General features: G+C 36.5%; 3 protein-coding genes across 5 annotated transcripts; 2 read left to right on the forward strand and 1 right to left on the reverse strand.

Annotated features, from left to right (window-relative positions):
* Positions 1-6800: 6800 nt before the first annotated feature.
* Positions 6801-8035, reverse strand: LOC149019215 (heavy metal-associated isoprenylated plant protein 7-like). The gene is made up of 4 exons (XM_089154070.1): positions 7637-8035; positions 7312-7526; positions 7116-7203; positions 6801-6946 (listed from the first exon to the last, which is right to left on the reverse strand). The coding sequence occupies exons 1-4, from the start codon at positions 7794-7796 to the stop codon at positions 6801-6803; spliced, it is 609 nt and encodes a 202-aa protein (XP_089010196.1). The 5' UTR covers positions 7797-8035.
* Positions 8036-9978: 1943 nt separating this feature from the next.
* On the forward strand, positions 9979-17113 carry LOC149019216 (methyl-CpG-binding domain-containing protein 4-like). Its single transcript, XM_089154505.1, has 2 exons — positions 9979-10210; positions 16345-17113. The coding sequence occupies exons 1-2, from the start codon at positions 10055-10057 to the stop codon at positions 16843-16845; spliced, it is 657 nt and encodes a 218-aa protein (XP_089010631.1). The 5' UTR covers positions 9979-10054; the 3' UTR covers positions 16846-17113.
* An 868-nt stretch (positions 17114-17981) lies between these two features.
* On the forward strand, positions 17982-25672 carry LOC149019217 (methyl-CpG-binding domain-containing protein 4-like). 3 transcript variants are annotated; one of them, XM_089153256.1, is made up of 3 exons: positions 17982-18493; positions 21111-21191; positions 23377-25672. In XM_089153256.1, the coding sequence occupies exons 2-3, from the start codon at positions 21144-21146 to the stop codon at positions 23875-23877; spliced, it is 549 nt and encodes a 182-aa protein (XP_089009382.1). In that variant the 5' UTR covers positions 17982-18493; positions 21111-21143; the 3' UTR covers positions 23878-25672. The 3 variants fall into 3 exon arrangements, 2 of the variants coding, with proteins under 2 accessions (XP_089009382.1, XP_089009381.1); XR_016173042.1 differs by lacking the exon at positions 21111-21191 and having other exon boundaries at positions 17986-18493; positions 23377-24231; positions 24433-25555; XM_089153255.1 differs by lacking the exon at positions 21111-21191 and having other exon boundaries at positions 17986-18493.
* Positions 25673-25715: the final 43 nt, after the last annotated feature.

A 25715-nucleotide genomic window follows, 5' to 3' on the forward strand; every position in this document is an offset into this window, starting at 1 on the left:
ATTGTTGCCGACGGGCAAAGGGGGTCCCGCAACATGTATCCCTCACTAATTGGCCCGGCTTTTAGAGGCCCTATGTCACCTTGGCAAAAACGAACGAAAAATCGGCGAAAACAAACGAAATCCCTCATATATCATCCTTCAGCATTATATCGCCGACACGACTGTCGGATTAACGAAGATTGACGTCATGTCTATCTTTTTTTATTGGGGGGGGCGGGGGGGGGGGGCTCTTGGGGGGGGGGGGGGGGCCCGGGCTCAACATCTATCCCTCACTAATTGCCCCACCATGTAAGGCAAGCATAAAGCATTATCCCTCGATATCATCCTTCATCATTAAATGCTCTTACCACGTCTTTGGTTAACAAAGATTGACGTCATGTCTATCTTTTTTTATTTATTTATTTTAGAATTTTTTACATAAGTCCTGTCGTCCGTTTCCATTGGAAACTCATACACCCCCCCATAAAATTGAAATCTTACAAAGCCCCCTCCATATTTGATATTGTTAGGTTTTCATTAGTTTTAACTTTAATTTGACAATTTTACCCTCATTTGAATAAATTTATTTAAAATTCTAAAAAGTTTTATAGGAGCCCCCTCCATTTCGATTGTAAACATTTAACACTTCCTCAAAATCAAAATCTTACAAAGCTCCCATCCACACTATAGACCGTTTGTTTTCTTTTTAACCTTGATAAGAATTTACTTTTTCACTCACACTTAATAAATTCATATAAAATCATAAATAATATTAAAATATTCATTTTAAAATTCTAAACAATATTTTTTATGTCACCATATTATCCCAAATTGTATGACTGAAGTTTTCCTCAAATTAAAGAAAAACTCTTGCATGATTATTTTATCACTCTGTGGCCAATGAAGTCATATAAACAAATTAATTTGACTTTAATCAGTTTACTGCATATCTTTCACTAATGGTGTGTGAATGTATCTTGTAAGATTTTGATTTTGGAGGGAGTGCATCATGTTTCCAATGGAAATGAAGGGGGCTAAGGTAAAAAAAAAACTCCTACTATACAAATGTTATTTAGGATTTCAAATAATTTATAAAGTGAGGGTAAAATTGTAAAAGCAAATTTGAAACAAAAAAAAACTTGACGATATTAAATGTGGAGGGGACTTTGTAAAGTTTCAATTTTGAGGAAGGTGCACCGAGTTTTCAATTGAAATGGAGGGGCCTCATGTAAAAAACTCTTTATTTTAAAAACAAGTCATTCACTCATTCTTTCATTTATTCTCGCAAAGTCGAAGGGTGCGTCAAAGGCTCGAAACCGTTGATCACCATCTTCGACCACCATGGATGACGAATGTCAATTTGTTCAAGTATGTCTGTTCAGTCACTCAATGAGCTCTTCTCAATCTCTACTCTCATTTCTTTTCTTTTTAAAACACTAAAATGATACACTCATAAAGTTATCGTCTATTTCAATCTTCTCTCCATCACTGTTTCTCTGCAAAGATGGTTAGGGTTTTAGTTTGATTCGAGGATTTGAACGAGAAAGAGAGACCCTGATGACGTTCTAGGTCGATTTCGTTGCATTTCAGTAGTTTGAGAGAATATTGACGGAAAATTGCCGATTTTCCAGCGATTTTTAGAAAATCTTGTTTTTGTTAGCCTTTTCAATTCGCTATCCACCGAAACGCCAAAATTCAGCTATTCCTTTTTTATTACTCCTAAAAAATTCAATTACAAATACACCCCTATTGTTAAGATTGGTGTTTAGTAATGATGTCATCACTAAATAAAGATTGGAAATTCTAATTTTACCCTTATTCAACATCTTCAACTTCATTTTCTTTTAGCCATAGAGGCTGACGCACTATCCTCTAAAGAACCCGCATTCATTTGGAGTGACATAGAACTCCATTTTAAAGATTCAAACTCCCAACTTGCCCTCCCTTTTGTTTACAAATTCAAACTCTCAAGAGAAAAGGGTTTTTATTTCCACTGAAAACTAACTCTCATTCTCGAACTTACTGGATAAAATTTGCCCAAGTTGTTGGCTGTTAAGAAATTCCTTGGATTAGACCTACCCAACATCAAACAAGCAAAGGAAATTAAATTGACAAGAGAGTATAAGTAATGGAGAAATTTCTGAAAAACCCTAATGCCTGAGTACAAGCAATGGGGAAATCGAGACCAAAGATAAAACCTCCCCCTACTGTTACATTCATGGAGCTCATCACCCTCAGCGCAACAAAAATTAGAAAAAATCCCCAAATGCCTGAATTTGAAGTTCATCAAATTCACGATAAAATTAGAAATTTAAACCTACAATATTAGAAGGGGAAAGAAGGAAATTACGTCCAAACATTGAGAGTTTTATTGTGCCAACTCTGCAGTTGAAGCTTAATCATGTTATTCATCTAGTCAACAGCCTCAAAGGAAAAATTAAGGAACTTGAATTGAAGTAGCAACAAGGTTGAAGAAGAGGGTATTTTGGGATTTAATGATAAGGCTAATTTAGGGTCTTAAGGGATAAAAAAAGGTAAGATTTGGTATTTCAAATCTTTGTTTAGTGATGACATAATCACTTAACTCTAATATTTAATAATATGGGTGCATTTGTAATTGATTTCTTTTCAAGGAAAGTAAATGTAATTGATTGCAAACTCAGTGAACCTATGTATAATTTGCCCGCAGTTATCCTTGCCTCAAAAATGTTTGATATGAATTCTTCCAAGTGCTGCCCAGCATGGATTTCAGATGGATTTTGGGCTCAATGACTTCCTCGGGAACTTGACATCTTCCTTTGACTACGTTGATTGTAGAGGGTAGCAATCTAAATTTTGATTTATTTTTTCAAGAATTAGCATGATGATGATATTAATTTTCATTATTACTAGTTGGCGTAAAAAATTAAAGAAAGAAAAAAAAAAAACTTACATAATATTAATCAACTTGTAGTTATAAATCAGCTCCGCCTGTAAGATTTTGTAAAACAGAATCTAATAACCAAAGGAATTGCTGCATGAAATTTCCGGGTGAGAGAGCCTATGGAATTAACAGCTTACATTTTAAAATCTAAACGTTACAGATTTATAATTCAAAATCACATATGATTTGCTTTTAAAATTTTCAAATTAGGAACTCAAATTGTTGCCATGTCCGATCACTGTTCGAACCCTAAGCTATAAACAGTTGATGCTCATTTTCTGTTCAACGTTCTTCTTTTGTGATCCCTGCTCTTCTGTTTCTAGTGATCAACATATGATGTATATCAAGGAATTGCAACTAGGATTAAAAGTGAAGTATCCGTTGAGGCATATACAGTACTAGAACAGAAGGGTTACCAAAAAGAAAATAGTTTTGTGTGCTTTGGCCCTCTTCTGCTTACAGCTTAAAATTTCTTAACTAATTTGAACGTCAAGACGAATCACCAATCCCAGCGATTGGCCCCGCGTCTAACGAATTCTCCTAGTGGTTGCAGATTTGGAGTTGTTCCATGACTTTCTGATCGAGCAGCTCAAGTTCTAACTAGATTAGATTGTTTCAGCAATAGCTGGAGTCGAGCGGTTCGTCAACCTGCTAGATTTTACACCAACAAGATCCTTATTGGCATTTTGGCCAGCTAAAAAGGTTTATATTTCAATTAGAAACTGTTTTCCCAGGTTCCATATAATGATCTTTAAATTTTTCATTTTCTAGTTCATTTGGTTTCACTGTGCAAATGACTGGATTGGTTTGTTTTAGGTCTTAGAATGTTCTAGTCATCCCTACCTGATGGTTTTTTTGGGTATTCCATTGGCCCTTGATTACCAATGAATCCATCCTATGATCACAAAATTCTTGCCTTATAGCATGACAAAATGACATACATAAGCCAATGGAGGGTTAGTGAAATAGTTGAGAACCTCACTTTTCAATAGAGAGGTTGTGGGTTCAACCTTGTGGGCCACATATGTAATATCATCAATTCCTCATCTCCAATTTTTCTATATATAAAAGATATCTTTGTCTTTAAAAGAAAATATAAAAAATATATATCGGATTCATAGTCCATACCCTTGTAAAAATGCCGGTTGGTCAAATGCACGTGGACGTTTGCCACTCCTCCTGCAACTTAGATTGAAACAAAATATAGATTTTTAATGATACATGAGTTGACTTAAATAATTTTTAACTCTACTAAATGTTTTTTTTTTAAAACAAATAAAGGCCAGAAGTGATATTCTAGTAATCCAAAGAGTTTTGTAGCCACAATATGTCCGAGAATTATGAAGGAAAATGTGTTATGCCACACTGACTCACAAAATAACACAAAAGGAAAGAAAGCAAATGGTTTACCAAGTCTATCCATGGTAAAGAAGGGTTTACCTAGTCTAGCAACGATTCACATCCCTGAAACTAACTTATCATATCCATTGCATCTGCAAGACTTTCTACCTTGGGCTTTTAAAGGCATTCATGTTTCAACTCATGGGGATGAGATCATGAGGCTAACATCCCCTAGTGGCTCACCACAAGTTTATTATAGGTTCCTTCATTACAAAATGAAAAATAAAACAAGAAACCAGAAAAAATAAAAAACCAGCAGAGCATACTCACCAGGATCTATTCCGTCTGTGTTTGGGGCTTTAAAAATGGTAACATTTGTGATAAATACATTCTTGCAGTCAAAGGGATGAAGGTTCCACAAAGAAGAATTAAAACTTTTTATACTCGACTCAAGGAATTAACGTAAAAACAACTGGCAATCAAAAGAAAGTTACGAGTTCTAAATATTTAGTCATTTAGAGAGTCCCATGTGGTGTTTATTACCAAGAAAAAACGCCCACGCAAAGACGAATAATCCAACCAGTACATAAAATCTAAATAAATGTATTTGCTAAATAAAAATCCATGAAAGAGAGCCTCAATGTATCAGCCACGGCATGATAAAGGATAGAATTTATGAAACCAAATAGCGGATCTGAAACAACAAAATGAAACAGTTAGATGGAGAGCTTTATATAACCAGTTGCAAACCTTCTTCCAAATAACTCAAGCTTCAATCAAAAGTAAATATTACGAGTCCATTAGTTTCCTTCAATATTTCAATTTTATTCTCTTAATTTTTATCATTATACCACACTAGGGGACAAAACTGAAAAGATGAATGATAAATTACCATCAAGCAATAATTTAGTATAGACAAATGTCACATTAAAAATGTTTATGCATTCACTATTCATGAAAAATTCATGATTTTTTAACCAAAGAAATCATTATTAAAAAGCTAAAAATTTTCCCTTTGAGATATATATGACGTTTTGTTATAAAACACCAATCCTAATAAATGAACAAAAAATTCACCAATAGATATTTTATTTAAAACAATAAATGGTTGATACCTCGACTGACTAATTAACTAATCAATAATAATAACCTAACTTAAGATTTTAACAATAGCTACTTGGCCTTCAATTCGATTCAATTCGAGATAGAGTTCAATCTAATCATCCTTTGGGCGAAAAAAAAATAAATTGTCCATTACCAATAATGTTTCAATATATATATATATATATTTTTGGTATAAACAATATTTCAATTTAATGTTTTTCTGGTATCAATTTTCATCATTTTTTTTTTTTGGGAATAATTTTTCATTTTTATACATGTTTGATATCTATTTTCAAATAATATCTTTATTTAAAAAAAATCCCATAATCCATAATAGGTATACAATTTAAAAAAAAGAAATCTTATCATTTTTGTAAAGCTTTAATAAATATGTACATAAGATTTGAATAACAAGGGTAAGAATGTCAGTTATTCAGTCTAGTCATTTTAAAATGTCGGGGGGAGAAAAATAGTTAAAAGTTCACCTAATACGGGAATTAGAGGTGAAACATTTGAGAGGGGAAGTAAAAGTAAATAGAGAGTAAATACAGGTGAGAAACCAAGTAGAACCGTAGGCTTCACCAGCCTTGTATTGTGCTGGAATTCGTACTATTTTCCACCCTTCTCCATAGGTTTACAGGCCTAAAAAAAACAATATTATCAGTATTCCCTTGACCACCTCCATTAGAGTTGGGTCTCGACACGTTATCATGTTTGTGACTCAAGTTGGAGCTCCACCTTTCTTTAAATCGAGATCAGGTACTTCTTCGGCAACGCCATCACTTTCTTCGCTGGTCACTGGCGGAAGTAAGAAGAGAAGGGCCAAGGAACCTGATTTTTCTTGGTAGTGTTAGTGGAATTAGGCCTATTCGGGCAATGATTAGCAGTGGTGACAAGAATGTTGAGTCCAACAATCAACCCTCCGTGGACCTTAAGAGCAATGAGTCGCTGGATCTTCCTTGTCATCTTCTATTATGGATTTAACAGATGAAAGAGTCGCGGAAATTGCAGTATGCTTGAGGGTCAATGGCAGTCCATCGTCTCCTTAGATTGTGAGATTTTCAATCTGTAGGTTGTTACAATTAGATTGTGAGATTTTCAATCTGTAGGTTGTTACAATTTTACAGAATTTGGAATAGTCTCTGTTTTTAGTTCACGATCTTTTAGAATTAGTTCACGATCTTTTAGAATTCTCTTTTACTTCATACATATTAATTTATGGGTAATTTTCATCTGGACCCCCTGAGGTTTGGTCCAGGTCACTTTTAGTCCAATTTAAGTTTTCTTTTGCAAATGGCTCCCTGTGGTTTCAAAAAAGATTAAATAAGGGCAAGCTTAACGGAAACGGTTAGTTTGATAATTTTTATGACGAAAATACCCTTTTTTGATTTATTTGTTTTAGTTTTTTTTTAATAAGTTTATTTCTTTTATTCAAAAAATAAATGTAAAAATCTCATTTTTGGTGAAAAGAAACTCTTAACACGACGATGTGAGACCTCTGGTATTTCCTCACCGTTCTTTCTGTCTTCTCCGTCGTCGGCCAAGAACTCGGTAGCTGTTCAAGTGAGTTCTTCAAATCCGGATCAGCAGATTCCACCCCTGCAAAATTAAAATTCCCAGATTTGATATTTATTCACAATCAAATCTGAAATTAATGATGTAATCTTTGTTTCTGAAGATTCCAAAACTAGGAACCAAGAGGATTTTTAAATTAATTTTGGTCAAACCCAGTTGGAATTCGACGAAAATAATAACGAAAAGAATTTACCTTTCATTTTCTGGATACATTTTCTGATTTCCTGGGTGCAAGCTTCGCAGTGCATGTGAACCTTTAACACCACAATGATCACCTGAGGCTGCAAGTAAAGGAACCAAAGGAAAATCGAACATGGAAATGAACACAAGTAAAAACAAAACAGAACAACATCAATGCAGACAGATCTGAAGCTCATTCATGACAATACCTCCTCTTTCTTCTCTTCTTTCTTAGCGTTCTCCTTCTTCTCTTCATCTTTCTTTGCATCCTCTTCTGGAGGTTTCGGTATGGGGGAGATTAACTCAACCAGTCTATGACTCTTCCGTTGAACTCTATCCAAAACCTTCAATGGATCAGCTATAGCTTTCTTACCCTTCACAACCACCGTACGAGTCCTGCAATTAGTTTGAACATCTTCCACCCCTGAAAATCAGAAGAAACAGAGTACATTGGATTGAGTTCCCCAAAGCAACTATGCAAGGAAATGAATTCAGAAAAATTAAAATGGGTTTTCTCGGTTTCGATCATCGAACCTTCGAATCCTGTCAAGCTTCTCCTAACCTTCTTCGCACATCCCTCGCAATGCATGTAGCCTTTGAGCACAATTTCTTCTGGTGGAGGTGGTGGTGGCTCCTTGGGTTCCTCTTTGGCATCCTCTGTTCTTTTATTGATAGCACCCTTCGACAGATACATCAGAAGCTGTCAAGACGACATTATGGCGTTCTTCTGTTCGCCTCTGGCTGCAAGCTGAACGAGCTGCTTGCTGGTGAGAGATTTTCCCAAAATGTAGTTCTCGTCCAGAAGCTGCTTACCCAGATGAAGGGAGAGAGAAGAGGGTCTCTTGGAGCTGAGCTGATAGTATTTATTAGTGGTTTTCCACCAAGTGAGAACAGAGGGTTTTGGGTTTGGGTTTTCCCCTGGGTTAGGGTGATGGAAGAGATGAAATCAACGATTATGGCGTGTTGAGAAGGCTTGAACTTGCCGTACCAAATGAGGTTAACAAAGATTTGGCCGGAAAGGAGAGAGCCCTTGTGGTATTGAAGCAGGGGCTGCTCCTGCACCAACTCGGTGAGTTTTCTCCCAGTGAGCAAGCTGCTATGTTCTTGGCCGACGACGGAGAAGACGAAAGAACGGCCAAGAAATACCAGAGGGTCTCACCTCGTGGTGTTAAGAGTTTCTTTTTACAAAAAATGAGATTTTTACATTTATTTCTTTGAATAAAAGAAATAAACTTATTAAAAAAATAAAACAAATAAATCAAAAAAAGGGTATTTTCGTCATAAAAATTATCACACAACGATTTACATCCTCAAGGGAGCTTTTTTACATTAATGCCGTTGAGTGGATGCGAACCCAATTCCTCCCCTAGGGAAGTTGGATCTTTAACCGTTTTAACATACCACCTTTGACAAATAAATACAAAATTTGAAACAGTTGAAACTCACAATGGAGTGTTGTAACTGCTTTTAGCTCACAATCTTCAGGATTTTTCAGAATTTACTTTTAGTTCATACATGTTAATTTACCATTATATACATAATTTACAATTAATGTAAAGAAATGCAAAATTTTAATTGTCTGAATTCAGATGAATATTTGTGAAAAACTCAATGTAGCCATCTCCATTTGAGTTCATGCTTTTATAACAATAATAGTATGATATATACACACATAAAAAACTCGGTGCTTTTTTCATACACCCAACTGGTGCTGGAACACGGACATTGAGCATGCCTTGGTTCGACCGAAAGGCCTTTTCCTGTAATTACCCAAGATACATTTTAGAACCTATAAAATCAATAAGAATTCGTGTACCGTTCAAGAACAAAAGGTTTCCTTAAAAGCAACTACAATGGCTACTAAACCAATTGTGTATCAGTTTAAGTGATAGTAGTAGCTTGTTTGTTTTTTCTTATTCTTGCTATACAAATATAAGGATGCAAAAAGATTGAATTTCTCCATGACCAATATATAGTAACATCAATTTTTGGACTTCACACTCCCGTGACAGATACAAATATAATTTGTGTATAAATCCTTATGTTATTTGTGACTTCCACAAAGAAACCAACCCAATCTAAATATGCTACGCAATTAATTAAACTATTAAATTTGACATGTGATCTATTCAAAAAAGTATAACAGTCAATAGTCATTAACAGAATTTTTTTAAAGAATCACTAAGGATTTTTGTCTAATGGTCACTAATAGGAATCATAAGTTAGTATGGAATGCACTTCCCCCATAAGATCAATTAATTTTGGATAAATAATAATGAAATTTTTTTATACAGATGGTATTATGGATTTTGAAATTTTTTCAAAATCCCCTGACCCTGGCATCCGAATTCAGAAGGATATGATTCAAATAGACTGAATTGATATCATAATAAATCAACGTTAACTCGAATTATATTGTTGCCAAAGAAAAAAAAATTCCAATGATACTTAGTTCTCAAACCCTATTTTGATAGGATTATGGCTATAATTACATCATCAATTTGGGTTTTTTTTTTTATAATTAATTTCAAAAAAATTTACATTTAAGATGTGCAAGATATTTGAATCACATCCTTTCCTTGAGAGGAAAAAGAAAAAAAAAACCAAATCATCAAAAATCTCTATTTTGTTTTCTACTTTGGAATTGGGTTTTCAGCCACATAAGTGGTCTAACTGGTCAAACCGGTTTCTCGATTCGAACTAGAATCAGTTGGGGTTTGGTCCATATATGAAATCCCAGCATTAATTGGCTGGTCAGGACCAGGATTGGTTTAATTTTTCGAACCGGAGGGTGTTAGAACAGAATTGGTCTGAAAGTACATTCATAAATTAAAGCAGGACTGAAGGCCCCAAAGCTGATTTGGGCCAAAAGAATTGCAGGTCCGGTTGAATTTGTACGGCAAAGTGTTAACCCATTTATTCGGATTGGCAGTTAAAGGAGGCCGTGGATGGATGATCACTACAGCAGAAATAGAAAGGACTGTCAGAGTGAGGAACTGTCAGGAGGTGAGAAGGGAGTTTTGTTTCTCGCAGCAGCAGGAGTTGGGAATGATGAAGCCAGGAGGAGGAAGAGGAGGAGGAGGGCGAGGAACTCCTAAACTCGTGGAGGTTTATTCCCATTCAATCTCTTCTTTTCCCTCATACCCAGTTTTAATTTTTGAGAGAATGCTTATAACCAGAGAATCCTATGAAGAAATTTAGGATTTCTACATGCACATCTTTATTTTTCCACATTGGAACGAATTTTTTCTGTGATAAACATTTGGGCTGGTTTAATCACATTCCTGGTGGACTAGATGAAGAATTTCCATCATGGCATTTTCTAGTGTATTTGCTACTAATATCAGCCATTAAGAAGTTATTGTTTCGTTTGAGAAAATGAGGACATTCACTTCTACAGAACTTTTATTGTTCAAGGATTTAAGCCCTTTTTCTTTTTCCTTCCTCTTTAGATCACGTTGTTATAAATTCAGACTGATTGCAGTCAGTACCTCAGATAGCATAGGAATGGTGGAGACTTGGGTTTTTATGTTTGTTTGTATCTCAGGTTTTCTCTATGTATGTTTTACGTTCTGTAGTGTTTCATTTTATTCTTTAGGCCTCATAACTCAAAAGTATTTAAAAGAAAAGAATTTTTTATTTTCAGTATAAAGTTAGGTATCGGATTTTGTCTATAGATATGTAACAATAACATTTTTAGTCTGAAAAACTAGTTGACTTGCCAAAAATTTTCTGAATCTGTATGCATTCTTGTAGGCAGAAGCAAAGTTGTTTATTTGCCAAAAAAATTCCTAAACATGAATATGTTATTTCGGAGGATTTTTGAAGTTCTTTTTTTTCTTGGGTAGGAATGAAATAAAATTTGTTTACCAGTCTTTATATGTTGTCGCCATTTTTGATTCTTCAAATCCGAAAATTCAGCTGAATAATTCATAAAATCTGGATTTGCTGAATTATTTGTGCAAAATAAACAACTATGCAATGGTTTAGATGAGGGATTTTAGAATCTTGTAAATCATTTTGGTGAAATGCATTGCATGCACAGCGTACTTACTGTGAGGCTTGATATAATGTGTAAAGGAATGATGACTTATCTGACCAATAAGGGTCCAACATCAAAATCTTGCTAAAAAGCAAAGCTCCATTAAATCTGTCTGTAGATTTAGATACCTCTCATAGTTGTACTTAAACCCCGACTCTCTGTATACACTCTTATAGATCTTATAATGAGTTACAAGTCCAAATCCCTGTGGATTAAGTTGGTCATGGTAGCTTCATTGAGTTTCACTTCCAAAAAACTACTATGGGAAACTTATTAGTTTTTCCCAGTGGTTTGATAATTGTCACATAGAGTGATAACATAAGGACTTGGCTAGCCATGTGGCCATGTCATTGCAAACCCACACACATGGCTTGCCACATCATCCACCAAACTTTCTTAGAGGCCATGTTAGCATCATGTGGGACCATTAGGGTTCCGTGTCTCACCTGTGGGGTGACTGAATTTCTCTCTATTTGGAGAGGCTTTCTTAGCCAGGCCCATGTTAGTAACTATTATCTCCTCCATCTGATGGTGAAATGACAAGAAACCAAAAGCACCAGGATAGAGGATTGAAGAACTGTTTCTTTAGTTTTCACCTCCTTCAAGATATGCCATATACTAATACGTAATATATTCTTTTGTAAAGGAAAATAATGCTAGTTGGTCGTTTGTGTTGCTGCTTTTGTGCCTTGACATATGGCCACATGAGATTACCACCACACCCCATTGGAAGGCAGAAATCCCAGAAATCCCTGAGTCAAGGTGCAAGCTATGTGCCTTTGTGACTTGGTAGCATTCTCTCTCCCTTATTTATATTGTTGTTGCAATATAAGAGCAGAGATGTCCTTAGGATTTCTGTTTTGCCCAGAGGGTATTATTGTGTTTGTTCTCATATTTTTTGTTTATTATAAAGGTGGCCTGGTCTCATTGACCCACGCCGCCCCCCCCATGGAGCAAATAAGGGTCCCGGCAAAAAAATGACAAAAGAACATAGTGCGGCCTTCACCACCACTCCTTTCTTACCCCATCCCTCACCTAGCACTGCCACGATAACTGCTTCCCTAGCACCACTGCCTCTTAACCTTCACTGCTGCCACCACCTCTCTCCCCCCTGCTTTCACCATCTCCTGTTTCGGCTTTATCTTATTTGCATTTTTGGCTAAACTTTGGGTGTCCCCCTGTATTCTCCTATTTTCTTGTTTGTGTTGTTTTCAGTGAATTCTTTTAATGATGCTTGTGTTTAGCCAAGCCAACTTGCATTCTTTTATCCGGTTTTTTGTTGTATCAGTAAAACTTTGCCCGTTGCATTTCTATTATGGGTTTTCATTGGTTTGCTACCTTTATTGATTGTCGTTCTTGTACCACTTTGGTTTATTTATTAAACAGAAAAATGAGGCTTTCTAGTGTTTTCTAGGGATTTGCAGAATGGTCCACATGCAGTTTGGGTCTAGAATAAAAATTCTTTGTTTTGTGATAAGGAGACTGAATACAAGGATGTGGTTTCCAATATCATTTATCTAGTCAAGATATCACATGCATCAAACTAGTTATGTTGCTCAAAATGGTCTGGTGGAACATTAGAACCATCATCTTCTGTAAATAACCTGTTCCTCCATGTTTGAAATTCATGTTCTTGCTTGTTCTTTAGAGTGAAGCCATTTTAACTTCTTCTTACCTCATTAACCTCATGCACACCCCATATCATCTCTGTCAAAGTTGATTCCAAGGTCTTTAGTGCATTATTATTTGCTACCCAAAAGGGCTACAAATGGTATCATCCATCTCCCAATCATGTTCTTTGATACCATGGGTTGATCTTTCTGAGTATGGAGCTAATTACCTTCCTATTGACACCTCTTCAAGGGGTGAATGGGAAAGATGTGGTGATCATTTCTCCTTTTAATGGCCCAATGCCTAATGAACAAGAAAAATACAAGAAATTGGACCTATTCAAAGGGATTCTAGACACAAAAGGTCAACTTCAAGGGAGTCTATATTATCCCCTAAACCTATACATATTTATGTGCATGCTTGGAACATGAAAGTTGAGACCACTGCTTCAACTTTGCATAGCCAATTGCCTTGTCTTGATCCAGGTTGCATGGTTCCAATCAAACTATTAGGTGAGTCTCTGTCCCTTAATGATCATCTTGGTCCTTTTGTTAAGCAGTCCCTTGATTTACCTATTGCTGTTAGGAAGGGAAAATGAACCTTCACTCAATATCCCATTTCCCTTGGTCCTATGAATAACTTTATTTATCCTATCCTCTTTCTTTTGTCCCCCTCAGAATTGGCAGTAGGCTATGGTACAGTTAAGGTGGAAAGAAGTCATGAATGATGAAATGATGGTTTTGGGTATAATTGTACTTGGGAACTAGTACTCTTCCTCGAGGTATGAAAGTTGTAGGTAGCAAATGGGTTTTTCACTATCAACCCAAAGAAAGAAAAGAAAAGAAAAGAAAAGAAAAGAGGGGGAAAAAAAAAGAAGGTAAAGGGAAATGATGATACTATGGGTAGTTACATGGCCAGGCTTGTGGTGAAGGGCTTCATGGATAGACTATCAGGAAAACTTTGCTTCAGTGACCAAGATGAACACAATTCAAGTTACCTTTCCATGTGCTGTTAACCTGGGTTGGCAGTTGCCACAACTTGATGTTACGAATGCATTTTTGCACAATGAGCTTGAGGAGGCGCCTGTGGAAATTCTTTGAGCATTTTCTAGGCTTCTCACTTTAGGGAAAGTTTACAAATTTAAAGGGGAACTCTATGGATTGAAGCAATGACCAGGTCTTGATTTGCTCAGTTTCATAAGGACCTGTCCCCCTTCCTCCTCTAACCAGAAGAGATTGAAGAGATAAAACTCCCTATTTGGCACAATGTAATCCAACCCTCATGTGTCATAAATGAAATACTCTCGCTAATAGTATCTACAATTCTACACTAGTCTTATTACTACTTACACAAAATATTGAGCTTTTTGTTCCCCCTTCTTGGATCTAAGGAGTAGCATTACCTTGTGGTATGCTATGTTCTAGTGGCCCAACTACGATTTAGATCATCAATCCTAATATTTTTGCTATGTATGCAATAAGCTGATGATGTTTGTCCTTTTTTTGCTTTCATAGAAGCCTCTCCTGCACTCTTAGGCTCTCTTTGTATAGTTTAAATCAATGTTGATCTGATGCATAACATGAATAGATGTGTTTGGAATGATTTATGACCTTTTTTAATTTAAAATAAATTAATAGAAGCATTAATTTGTAAACAGCTTGGGAGTTGTTTATGATTTACAACCATAAACTATTAAAATTGAATGGGAACTCTATGGATTTTAGCAATGACCAGGGCTTGATTTGCTCAGTTTCATAAGGCAATCAGCTTTAGTTAGATACAAACAGAGCAAGGCTGATCATGTATTATTAATCAAGAAGTCAGGTGAGCATCCAATCATGCTTGTTGTCTATGTAGAGTACTGCTGTCATTGGGCATAATTCTACAGAGGTAAAAAATGTAAAGCTTAACTAAGGAAGGAGTTTGAAGTTAAAGATTTGGACATAGTGGAACAAGCTTCACCGTTGCACTTGCACTGAGGCTGACCCTCCAAGAACCTGGTCCTGATATTCCCAAATTTTAATTCTTGAGAGGATGTTTGAAATCACGACTGCACCTGAAAGATTCTTAGTTCTGCATGCATATCAATTCCTTCCCCATCACAATGTTATTTTCTATCACTAAATGGTCAGGTTGATTTGAATAAATTTCTACTTAAACAGCATGACAACTTGTAGAAGTAGATTTGAATCTCACAATTATCTCGTGACCCTACAAAGGATTTCAAAGCTATAAGATCTAAAAATTTCTAAGCCTATGTTTCCCTTCCCCTTTTCTGTGTTTTAAATAATTCACAAATGGATTTCAGCTGATTGATAATTATAATATGTTAAAATTGGTTATTATGGAGACTTGGCAGCCAACTGGTGTCATCATTGTTGAATGAATGCACAAACTTGGATGGTGTTCTGCACTCAGAAGGATTTCCATCAGTACCTCACATAACCTGGAATTTGTGGAAACCTTGATTTATTTTGATTGTTCTCTAGATTTTGTTTGAGAGGGTGTATATGTGATTTTATTGTTGACTTGCCTGAAGGTTTTAATAGGTTTGTGACCTCACCTTATTATGTTTAAAGTTATCCAATGTACTTAAATGCATGAGTAACAGGGGAGTTTACAAAGAGGGAGAAAAATAATGCTATCTGGTCGTGTGCAATGCATGGCCCTTGCACTGACTGGGGGGAGGGTTATGAAAGTATTGTCATGCCCCAATCAGAAGGCAGAAATACCTGAGGGCTTTATATAATCTCAAGCATTCAAGTGTCACCAAATGGTTTCTCTAACTTATTTCTGTGATTCTGCTGAAAATGAGGTTGATCACTTCATGGTTCATGGATTCAAGCCCCCTTTTTCCTGTTAGAAGTCATCATTTGACTGATTTCCATTTAGTGCCTCAGATAACTTAGAAATGGTGGAAATGTTGCTTTACTTGTTTTTTCTCTATTATTTTATTTGACGGCTATATATGCAATTTTTCTTATTGACTGCTCCAAGGTTTCAATAGATATACTACTTATTATCTTTGTTTAACACTGAAAAGTTATTTTTTTTGGTAGAACACCTGAAAATTAACTACTGCAGTAGTTAATGCATGATTACAATCAAGTTTCCAAAAGGAAGAAAGAATGCTGTCTTGTTGTGTGTGGTGCATGGCCCTCGTCCCACCACATTTTTCCATGTGAAATGACTGGCCGTGCCCACATTATAAGGGAGAAATACCTGACGATGGCATATCATTAGAGCAATGGAACTTTTGAACTTTTCTCTCAATGATTTTCTGCATCCTTTCATGTTTTACTTTGTCTTCATTGTTGGATGGTTTGTTTGAATGATATTGTTGTCTAGTGTAGTGTAAATTTGTTTACAAGTTTAATGCTTCCATACGATTTTTATTATGTTAAAGTGTGTTTAAGTTCATTCTAGCGTCAAGGCTAACCCATAGTAGCAAGTATAACACAGAAGAAACGAACCACGTAGAAGCCAAGTATATCTGTGTAGCATCAGTAGATGTTTCCAATTACCCAAACAAAAAAAAGTAGATGTTTCAAGAATTTCTAACCATCTTAACTATGTGTTCTCTGTGTAGAGATCATCAGTTGGATATGCTGTGCAATGTGCTGGATGCTTCAAATGGAGGTTGATTCCCACAAAAGAAGAGTTTGAGGACATCAGAAGCAAACTCTTGGAGGATCCATGGTTCTGCGAGAAGAAATATGTGTCTTGTGATGATCCTGCAGATATTGAGCGTGACAGTAGCACGATTTGGGCCGTCGACAAACCAAACATTCCAAAGACTCCAGTTGGTTATGAGAGAATCTTGGTACTTAGGAAGGATTTTTCCAAGTTCGATGCCTATTATATTACCCCAACAGGAAAGAGAGTGCGAGCCATTTCTGAGATTGTGAAGTTTCTAGAGGCAAATCCTGAGTACAACAATGTGTCTGTTTCAGATTTCAGTTTCGCGGTGCCTAAGTTAATTGAATCCACAATCCCCAGAAACATGGGTGGGAAGAATGGTGCAACGAGCAGCAGGAAAACAAGAACATTGCAGAGTGATGATGAAGATGATGATGTGATTGAGAACTAGGGGGTTGTCAAACAGTAGTTATGGTTAAGCTTCTATGTGTTGGATCGGCTAAACTTTTTATATTCTGAATTCTATATGCAGTGGAACCTCTTGGCCAGTAGCTAATAGCTAAAGATCGACATGTTTTTATTTGGATTCTTTACAGAATAGCTCTCTGTGGAATTAGTTTATCTTGCCTTTGATAGTTATCCGGTGCATGGCTCTGTGCTGATTTTGTAGCTCGTTTTCTTGCAAGTTAATCGTACCTCTCTGTGGGAACAGCCATTTTTCTGCGGTCAGATCAATACCAGACAGGTTGCTCTTCTTGGACTTATCTGGGGAATTTAAAAATAAAAGCAAATTGCACTGGCATCCCAAAATAGAGGCTTTAAAGCACTGACACTCTACTTTATGTTTAAAAAGCACAGAGATCCCAACGATGGATTTTTATTGGATATATTTGTCTAATTTATCACTGAAAACCTTTTAGACATTGTTTATTATAGGAATATTTTTGAAAATAAACAATAATTTAACTCATTAACTGTTTTTAGTGGTAAATTGGACAAATATATCCAATGAAAATCCAGTGTTGGGATCTCTGTGTTTTTAAATATAAAGTAGGGTATCAGTGCTTTAAGGCCTCCATTTTGGGATGCCAGTGCAATTTGTTCTGAAAATAACAATGTCTCTAAAATCATGCAGGAAATTCATGCAATTCGCAATACTAATTCAATTCTGCATTTTAATAATCAGATGGTTATTCTTCTCTGATTTGGCAATCATAGGTAGCTGAAAATATCATAGATTGAATCCTCTTTGTAGATGTGCAGTAGAGAAGTGTAAGAAGACTATGGTCTCTATCTATTCAGTAGAAGATTTGGATGAAAAAAAATGAATTTTAAGATTCTATTGACCAAGGACATCACTGGCTCAAGAGATTAAAGACAATTTAGAAATTATAAAATAATTTATATTGTACAAATTTAAGAGACATTTTGAGGAATAATTACCAATTTGAGATAAAGTTTGAAGTTTAATCCCCTTAAAAAAAAAAAAAATTGAGGGTGTGAATTTTTTTTGGCCAATTATCCTAGGTTGTGATGAAATTTCCCATTATTTTTTTTAGTATCTTCAAGAAACTTTTTCCAAAATATTATGCAAACGAGGACCGGAAGAAATTGTAGGTTCACGTTGGATCAGTATAACAAGTAGAGGCCCATCTAAAACAATTCTAAGATTGTGGTGATTGATTGAATCTGAAAATTCGAACTGGGTTCGTTCTCAATTATTGTCTCCCTCCACCCAGAAACTGTTGATTGAGAAACATAAACCGAAAGGAAGAGAGAGAATCAACTAAATCAAGATTCTAACGGGTTCATTGGCTCTCTTCAACTATTGTCTGATTTGTCGTAAAAACCCAGAATCTGTTGATTGAGAAACATAAACCGAAAGGAAGGGAAAGAAGAAATCAAATCAAGATTCAAGATTTGTAGATCGCCCAGCTCCAGATGAACCGAATCCGACTGGCAGTTCGTTTCAGAAAGTCCCTTTCGAATCAATGAAGCTTAAAGTAGAAAAACAGTAAAAGAGGAAGTAAGGTGTTCACGCAATGAAGCGGGGAGGAGGAAGGCAAGGTCAAGAAACTCCTACAACCCCGGCTCCGGAGGTATATGCTTCTCTTGCAATCTTTTCTTATCCTTGCTACTCTTCACAGAAATTTCCTTTCCGGTTAAATTTATTGCAGAAGAGAAATTTGGGGAACTGATATAGGCGTTCAACATATGATCCTGAACCTGAATTTTCAGTTATTGAGTGTATGTTTAAACCCTGAGCCGTATATGAAGAAATTTCCACCTCCTCCCTTTCATGTTATTCTTAAGAACGACCGCCCTTCTCTCTTCCTAGAGGTTCGCTGTAAGGATGAAATGATTGAGGATAGCAACAGATGGACTTATACTTATTGATAAATGAATATGGTAAAATTGGCCATGGTGTGGATTTATCTGTATTGGTTGCGAAGACTAGGTAACAAGCTGATGCCATCGTGGTGAATGAATGCATAAAACTAGATGGCATTTCTAGTGTATTTGTTACTAATACCAAGGATTACAAAGTGTTAGTGAAGTTGATTGATAGACGGATCCATTTATTTTTGTGATTTTGCTATAAAGTGCGGATATTCATTTGCATAGAACTCTTACTGTTTAAGAATCAGGCCTCTTTTTTTTCTTTTCCTGTCAGTTCTCGTGTTATAAATTCAGGATGATTTCCATCAGTTTCGTAGATAACATAGAAATGGAAGAAATCTTGCTTTATTTGTTTGCTCTTAATAATTTCATTTGAGGTATGTATTTCAAGTTGTTTCTTTGTGTGTTTTCCTTCTGCATTATTTAGTTTTATCCCATTGGCTCCATAATTTGAACACTCAGAAAGAAAAGAAGGAATTTAATTTTCTGTCATCAAAGTAGGTATTTGATTTGCCAAAAGATTTTTAACCTTCATTGTTTATTTTCAAGATTCACTTAATGCATGGATAAAAAGTCAGTTTCTATTTTTGTTCTTGGGATCTACTTGTTATTGCCTTTTGAGTCTTTGCTTGTTATAAATAGAACATGGCTGTGTTTTCTAGAGTAACGAGACATTATTTTCCCCTACTCCCTCTCTTTCTTCATGGTATCGATGCAGGAACCATTCTCCAGATTCCTGCGTCCTGCCCAAACCCTAAAACCTAGCTACTGCCACCTCTCTCCCTCTCTCATCCCCATTTTGCCTTGCTGGTTTGTACCTTCTACTCTTCTTCATCTCTGATCTTCCATAAAAGCCTCCCCAGATCACCAAGGGACTTTCCCTTGTTGGATTCTTAGATCCCCTCAAATAGTGATATGATAGACCCAAATAATGCATTGGAATGATATTTTCATTGATTACAGCTCATTATCACTTTATACATTTGCCCAAGGTAAAAACCTACAATTAGAACAGTATTGGCCTCGATGTAAATTCAAATTGGATCAAACTAGGAAAGATCAAGAAGCTAAAGTAAAGATGAAGAAAAATAGATAGCTCTGTGCTGGTTTTCTTTTCCTGTAAGTTTTGCAGATCTCAACTGTAAATTTTGTTGATATGTTGCCATGTTAATAATTTTAAGACAAATAAATGATTAAAAATGAAGCTCTAAATGGATTAATGGAGGTATCAAAATGGAGGTTTCTGACAGAGCATAGTTGGAATCCCAACTTCCGTCCTTGCTGATGCCACTCTCACTCTCATTGGCATCCTCACTAGCTCGAGCCAACAACCAGGCAGCATTCTCTTAATCATTTTTTAAAACCTGTCTAAACATACACCAATTCTTTGAGAATCAAAATGCGGTGCCTATGGTCAAAGCTTTAGTTTTTTTAGTTTCTAACCAAGCAATTATATACTAATATCGCAAGAAGGCAACATGTGCAGCCATGCACCTTGCAAGGATCTGTCTCCCTTCCTCCTCTAACCAGAAGAGATTGAAGAGATAAAACTCTCACATTTGGGACAATGTAATCCCCAACCCTCATGTGTCATAAATGAAAAACTCTCCCTAATAGTAGTTGCACTAGTCTTATTACTACTTAACCCAAAATAATTAACCTCCCCCCCCCTTTCTTGGATATAAGGAGTAGCATTTACCTTGTGGTATGCTATGTTCTAGTGGCCCAAATAAGATTTTAGATCACCAATCCTAATGTTTATGCTATGTATACAATAAGGTGATGATGTTATCCTTTTCTTTTCTTTCATTGAAGCCCCTCCTGCACTCTTAAGCTCTCTTTGTATAGTTTAAATCATTGTTGATCTGACGCATAACATGAATAGATGTGTTTGGAACGATTTATGACTAATTTGTAAACAGCTTGGGAGTTGTTTATGATTTACAACCATAAACTACTGAATTGAGGGGGAATGTACAAATCTAGAAATAGAATGACATCTGAGGGAGGTTACTTTCAGCCATGGCGGACCATCTTTACCTGAACTCGTGTAAGGTTCCAGCTGGCCTATGACATACTGAATCCATCAAGAAATATGAAATTATACAGCTAAGTATAGGCCCATTTACAAGGTTAAGGCTTACTGGAAGGCCCAGATCTGGAAATCTGTTTGGTTGTTCTAGAAACCCCTGGATGGATTCTTGAAACTCGAAATAGATAATTGTCGGAGGAAGAAAGTTCTCACGCAGGTTAAAAGGGGTTTGCTCTGTTTGGTTTTAGTTTTTAGGGTGGGGGTGTGATCATTATTTCTCTCAGGAGCAGAGGCTGCTGTGAATTCTTAAAGGAAGGATGGGGACAGGAAGAACAGGAGGTGAAGGAACTCCTAAAACCCCAAAGGTATGCGTCTCTTACCATACCTTAAACAAATTTCCATTCCGATTAAATTTCATGAAGACTGATATAGACCTTCAATCCATTTTGGATCTATGATTTTGATCTTTCAATCCATTTTGGATCTATGAATTTGATCTCGATATTTCCAAATACAAATCTCGACAGCATTTTTAAATTCTGAACTACATATGAAGAAATTTAGGAGTTCTGCATGCATATCCTCATTGTATCTCCACCATAACAGGATTTTCTAGGGCTAAATGATTGGTTGAATTAAACAAAATTCTGCTTAAATAACTTAACTTCTAAAAACTTTACAACTAAAGGAAATAGATACAAATGATATATTGGCTTGTGACCCTGCTGAGCACATCGAATTGGAAGCAATTAACAATTTCTGTCCAACTCAGAATTACTACTAATCTTAACAATTGCCTTGTATGAACCTGATCTAAAAGAAGAAAGGGCATACCTACCTCACAGGGCTCCTGCCACTGCAGGTATCAGGAGGGTCATAATGTACGCAGCCTTATCCCTGCTTTTTCTGTGGCTGTTTCCTGAGTGGAATGTTAAGAACCCACGAGTCGACTCTAAAAACTACTAGTATTTAATTACTGTAATGGAGAAACATGAACAATAACTGGTTTTAATGGTGCCAGTCACCCCAACAGTACTTCACTGCCCTCAGCCAGTAGGCTGCCCAAACATTAACACGAAATATTCGCCACTATTTATTACCCCTCAACTAACAATAACCCTCTCTCTCTCTTTCTCTCCACGTGGCACCATCCCACGATCCCAGGGCCCTAACATGGAACCCTTGACCACTTGGTCACATTGAAGCAAGCTTTACTGCTACACCAAGGCCATCCTCTATGAAGCTGATCTTGATATTCTCCAAATTTTAAATCAAGTTTAAATCAGAATTGCTTGTGAAGAAATTTAGAAGTTCTTCATGCATATCTTTATCCATTCTCCATGGGGATGTATTTTTCTGGGGCTAAATGATTGGTTAGATTGAAGCATAAAATTCAGTGTAAACAATGTAAATTCTATAAACTCGACAAATTGTTGAAGTAGATATAGATCGCTTAATTGTTTCGTGACCCTACAAAGTGCTGCAACATTGTATGTATTAACAATTTCTGGCCAGCACCACTTTGTACTTTTACTGTTAATATAAGAACACCGCTGTTTCCCTTCTTTTTCCCCCATACAACAGTCTGCCTTCAAGTAACTCACAATTTGGGCTGGCATCTGGCTAGGTTATGGAGGCTAGGTGGTCAACTGCTGCCATCATGGTGAATGAATGCCATAACATAAATGGCATCTAGTGTTTTTGCTACTAATGTTGGCAATTGAAAAAGTGACTGCTACCAAACTTGATTCTTAGTTCATTTGTTTCTGTGGTTTGGCTGAGGAATGAGGGCTTTCAGTTCACCGTTCAATGATCGGACCTCCTTTTTTTTTTTTTTTTTTAAGGGGGGGGGAAGAGGGGGAAGGGGGTTTAGATATCATTGTTATAAACTCTGGATAATTTTCATCAGTAGCATATAATTTTGAGGTGTTGGAAAGCTTGTTTGCTTGTTTGATCTCTATGGCTTTATTTGAGGTGTATAGATGTTACTTTCGTACTGATGCAGCCTAAGATGTTGATAGATTTGTAAGCTGACCTGTTCCCAAGATGTGTTTAATGCATTACTTGATGGATGAGTAAACGGTGAAAAAGTACTACCTGGTTTCATTTTGACCTTCTGCTCGCATGGGGTTGCGTGAAACGGCTGCTATACCTCCATGAAAATGTGGAAAAACCTGAAGGCGTGGGCTCTGTGTGTGCCTCAAGAATTGAAGTGTCACCAGATGGGTTCTTTGTTTGTGATGAGAACAAAGAGACTTTCGAACTTTTCTTTCAATGACTGTCTATAGGCGGTCATTTTTCACCATTTTTGTTGCATTGTTTAATCGATTGGTCTAGCTGGTCTACTGCAGTTTAAATTTGCATGTGAGTTCCACGTTATATATGATTCTTACTAAGATAATTTGGTTTAATCTCATTCTAGTCGGTAGGCTAACCAATAGAAGCAAGTATAGCATAGGAGAAACAAACCTTGTTGAAGCCAAGTATTTGTTTAGCACTGTTAGATGTTTTGCAGTTCTCTAACCTGCTCACGTTGTGTTGTTCATGTAGAAATCAACTGTGTATGCTGTACAGTGTGCTCAGTGCTTCAAATGGAGGTTGGTTCCAACAAAAGAGTTGTTCGAAGACATCCGTAGCAAACTCATAGAATATCCATGGTTCTGCTACAAGAAAAATGATGTATCTTGTGAAGATCCTGCTGATATTGAGATGGACAGTAGCAAGGTTTGGGCTGCTGACAAGCCAAACCTTCCGAAGACTCCAGCCGGTTATGAGAGAATCTTGGTACTTAGAAAGGATTTTTCTAAGTTCGATGCCTATTATACGACCCCGTCTGGAAAGAGAGTTCGAGCCATTAGTGAGATCACAAAGTATCTAAATGAAAATTCGAAGAACAATGATGTGTCAGTTTCAGATTTCAGTTTTACAGTCCCCAAAATAATTGATACCACAAATCTTAAGAAGGTGGGTGGGGAGAATAGTGCTAGAAGCAGTAAGAAAATGAAAGCATTGAAGAGTGAAGATGAAGATGATGATGTGAATGAGAACTAGTGGGTTGACGCACTGGTGTTGGTTAAACATTCCTGTGTGCTCCATTGGCCTAATTTTTCATCTTTTTTTTCTGGGTAAGAAACTTTTCATTAGTTGAATTTTATATGTGATGGAACTTCTAGTTAATGTTCTCGTTGTTGTATTTGGGTTGCTGCACAGTAGTTCTTTGTGGAGTTAGTTTATTTTTCTGTTGACAAATGTATCGGATGCATTGACTGTGCCAATTTAACTACCATAGGCTTTTGGCTGCTATATCTTTTACCCTTGCTACTGAAGGTAGAGATCAGCTAATTCACAGATGAGGTAGCCAAAGCCAGCGTGGTCAAACGGCCGATTGGAAATTGTTTTCAGCATGTACGGTATCCGTCTTTCCTCTCTGGTTCTGTATCCCCGGTCCTTTTATCCCCCTTGCTTAATACTATGGCTTCCTTTCGCTTCTTTTGTGCTCCTCTCGCTGTGGTTCCTCATGTCCATCTCAACCCTGCTTCGGGCTGCAATTTACCACCAAATGCTTAGTATGGTTTGTTGATTTGTCTGTTTTTATTTATTTTTCAGATTGCCTGGAGGTGGTTGAGGTGGTTGCTGTGGTTAATGCCTTAACTTCTATTCTTCATTTTCTACATGCTTATTTCTCTTCTGTCCATTATGGATGGTCTGTTGATCATGATCTGTTGGGTGTAAAATCCTTAAATCTTTCATGCAAGTTAAATCTAGTTCACTACTTCAATTTCAGAGATAGTCATTGTTCTGCAATCATATCATTAACAGATCAAAATGCTCCATTTTCCTTCTTGTTGATTCCTCTACTATCAAAAGAGTTGAAACGGGGTTTTTGGTGAAACTAGAAAATGTAAGTGTTACTTGTACCCTGCTAATGGTTCCAGATTCATGTTATGCTTCTAAAACCAAGCAAAACATCCATGCCATTCGCAAAATCAAATTCTGCAGTTTGAACAATCAGGGAAGTGTTTTTTCCCCGTCCTCCAGATTAGATGACTATAATTTGCTCTCCAATGGTCGTTCTTTCCCATCGGTAAAATTTGTTGAGGTGTGACTCTTGAGGTTTTCTTTCCTTCAGCAACTAGTTCTTTATGGTAACTTCCTTGCTACAATTTTTTTCCAGTAGCTTCCTTTCTCCTTTGTATAGGCGCTGAAATGGGTCCTTTGGTTCTGTTGTTGGATTCACTGTTACACAATTTCAAGGAGGAACTGTGATAGTGTCATTTGGTTATGGAAAACCCCTTCGCAGCTTCTGAAATGGATCTATACAATCTCAAGATCTCTTTTCGAAAGAGGCACCAAGACCTTCACATGCCTCACCAGATTGAAGCAATCATGTATGGCCTTGCATGCCATACAGTATTACTTGAAAGCCATAGAAATGGGGACAAATCCCCTTTGAAATACTCAAACCACTCTCCCTGAAATCCAAAGCCGTCGATGATACAAATTCTGTTGTGCATTAATTCCTTCCCCTTAAAAATACTTTTAGATTCTTATGCATCAACAAGTTTCTCTATTAGAACGAAAACAGGGAACCCCCCCTTCAAAACTCTGTTTTTTTTTTCCTGAGACTTTACCAAGCAGGCTCAGAGCTGCTACTCATTTATGTTTAATGCATCGCATATGAGATTTATCTTATAAGTTTACATCCTTCCCCAAAAGAACAAAAGAAAGAAGAGGAGAGTATTTCCCAAGTGAAAGAGGGACCAATTAAATTAAGCCTGCGCTTGCGCAGGTTGACAATCATTTCAACATTGATGATTAAGTTTGATTTTGAGAACCATCAAAGTTTAGCATTTGAGTTTTGAAAGAAAAATTGCCCATATAAAACAATG

Source organism: Hakea prostrata, chromosome 4 (genome assembly GCF_041222555.1).
Source record: "Hakea prostrata isolate BN-2017 chromosome 4, UWA_Hpros_2, whole genome shotgun sequence".
Classification (NCBI taxonomy): domain Eukaryota; kingdom Viridiplantae; phylum Streptophyta; class Magnoliopsida; order Proteales; family Proteaceae; genus Hakea; species Hakea prostrata.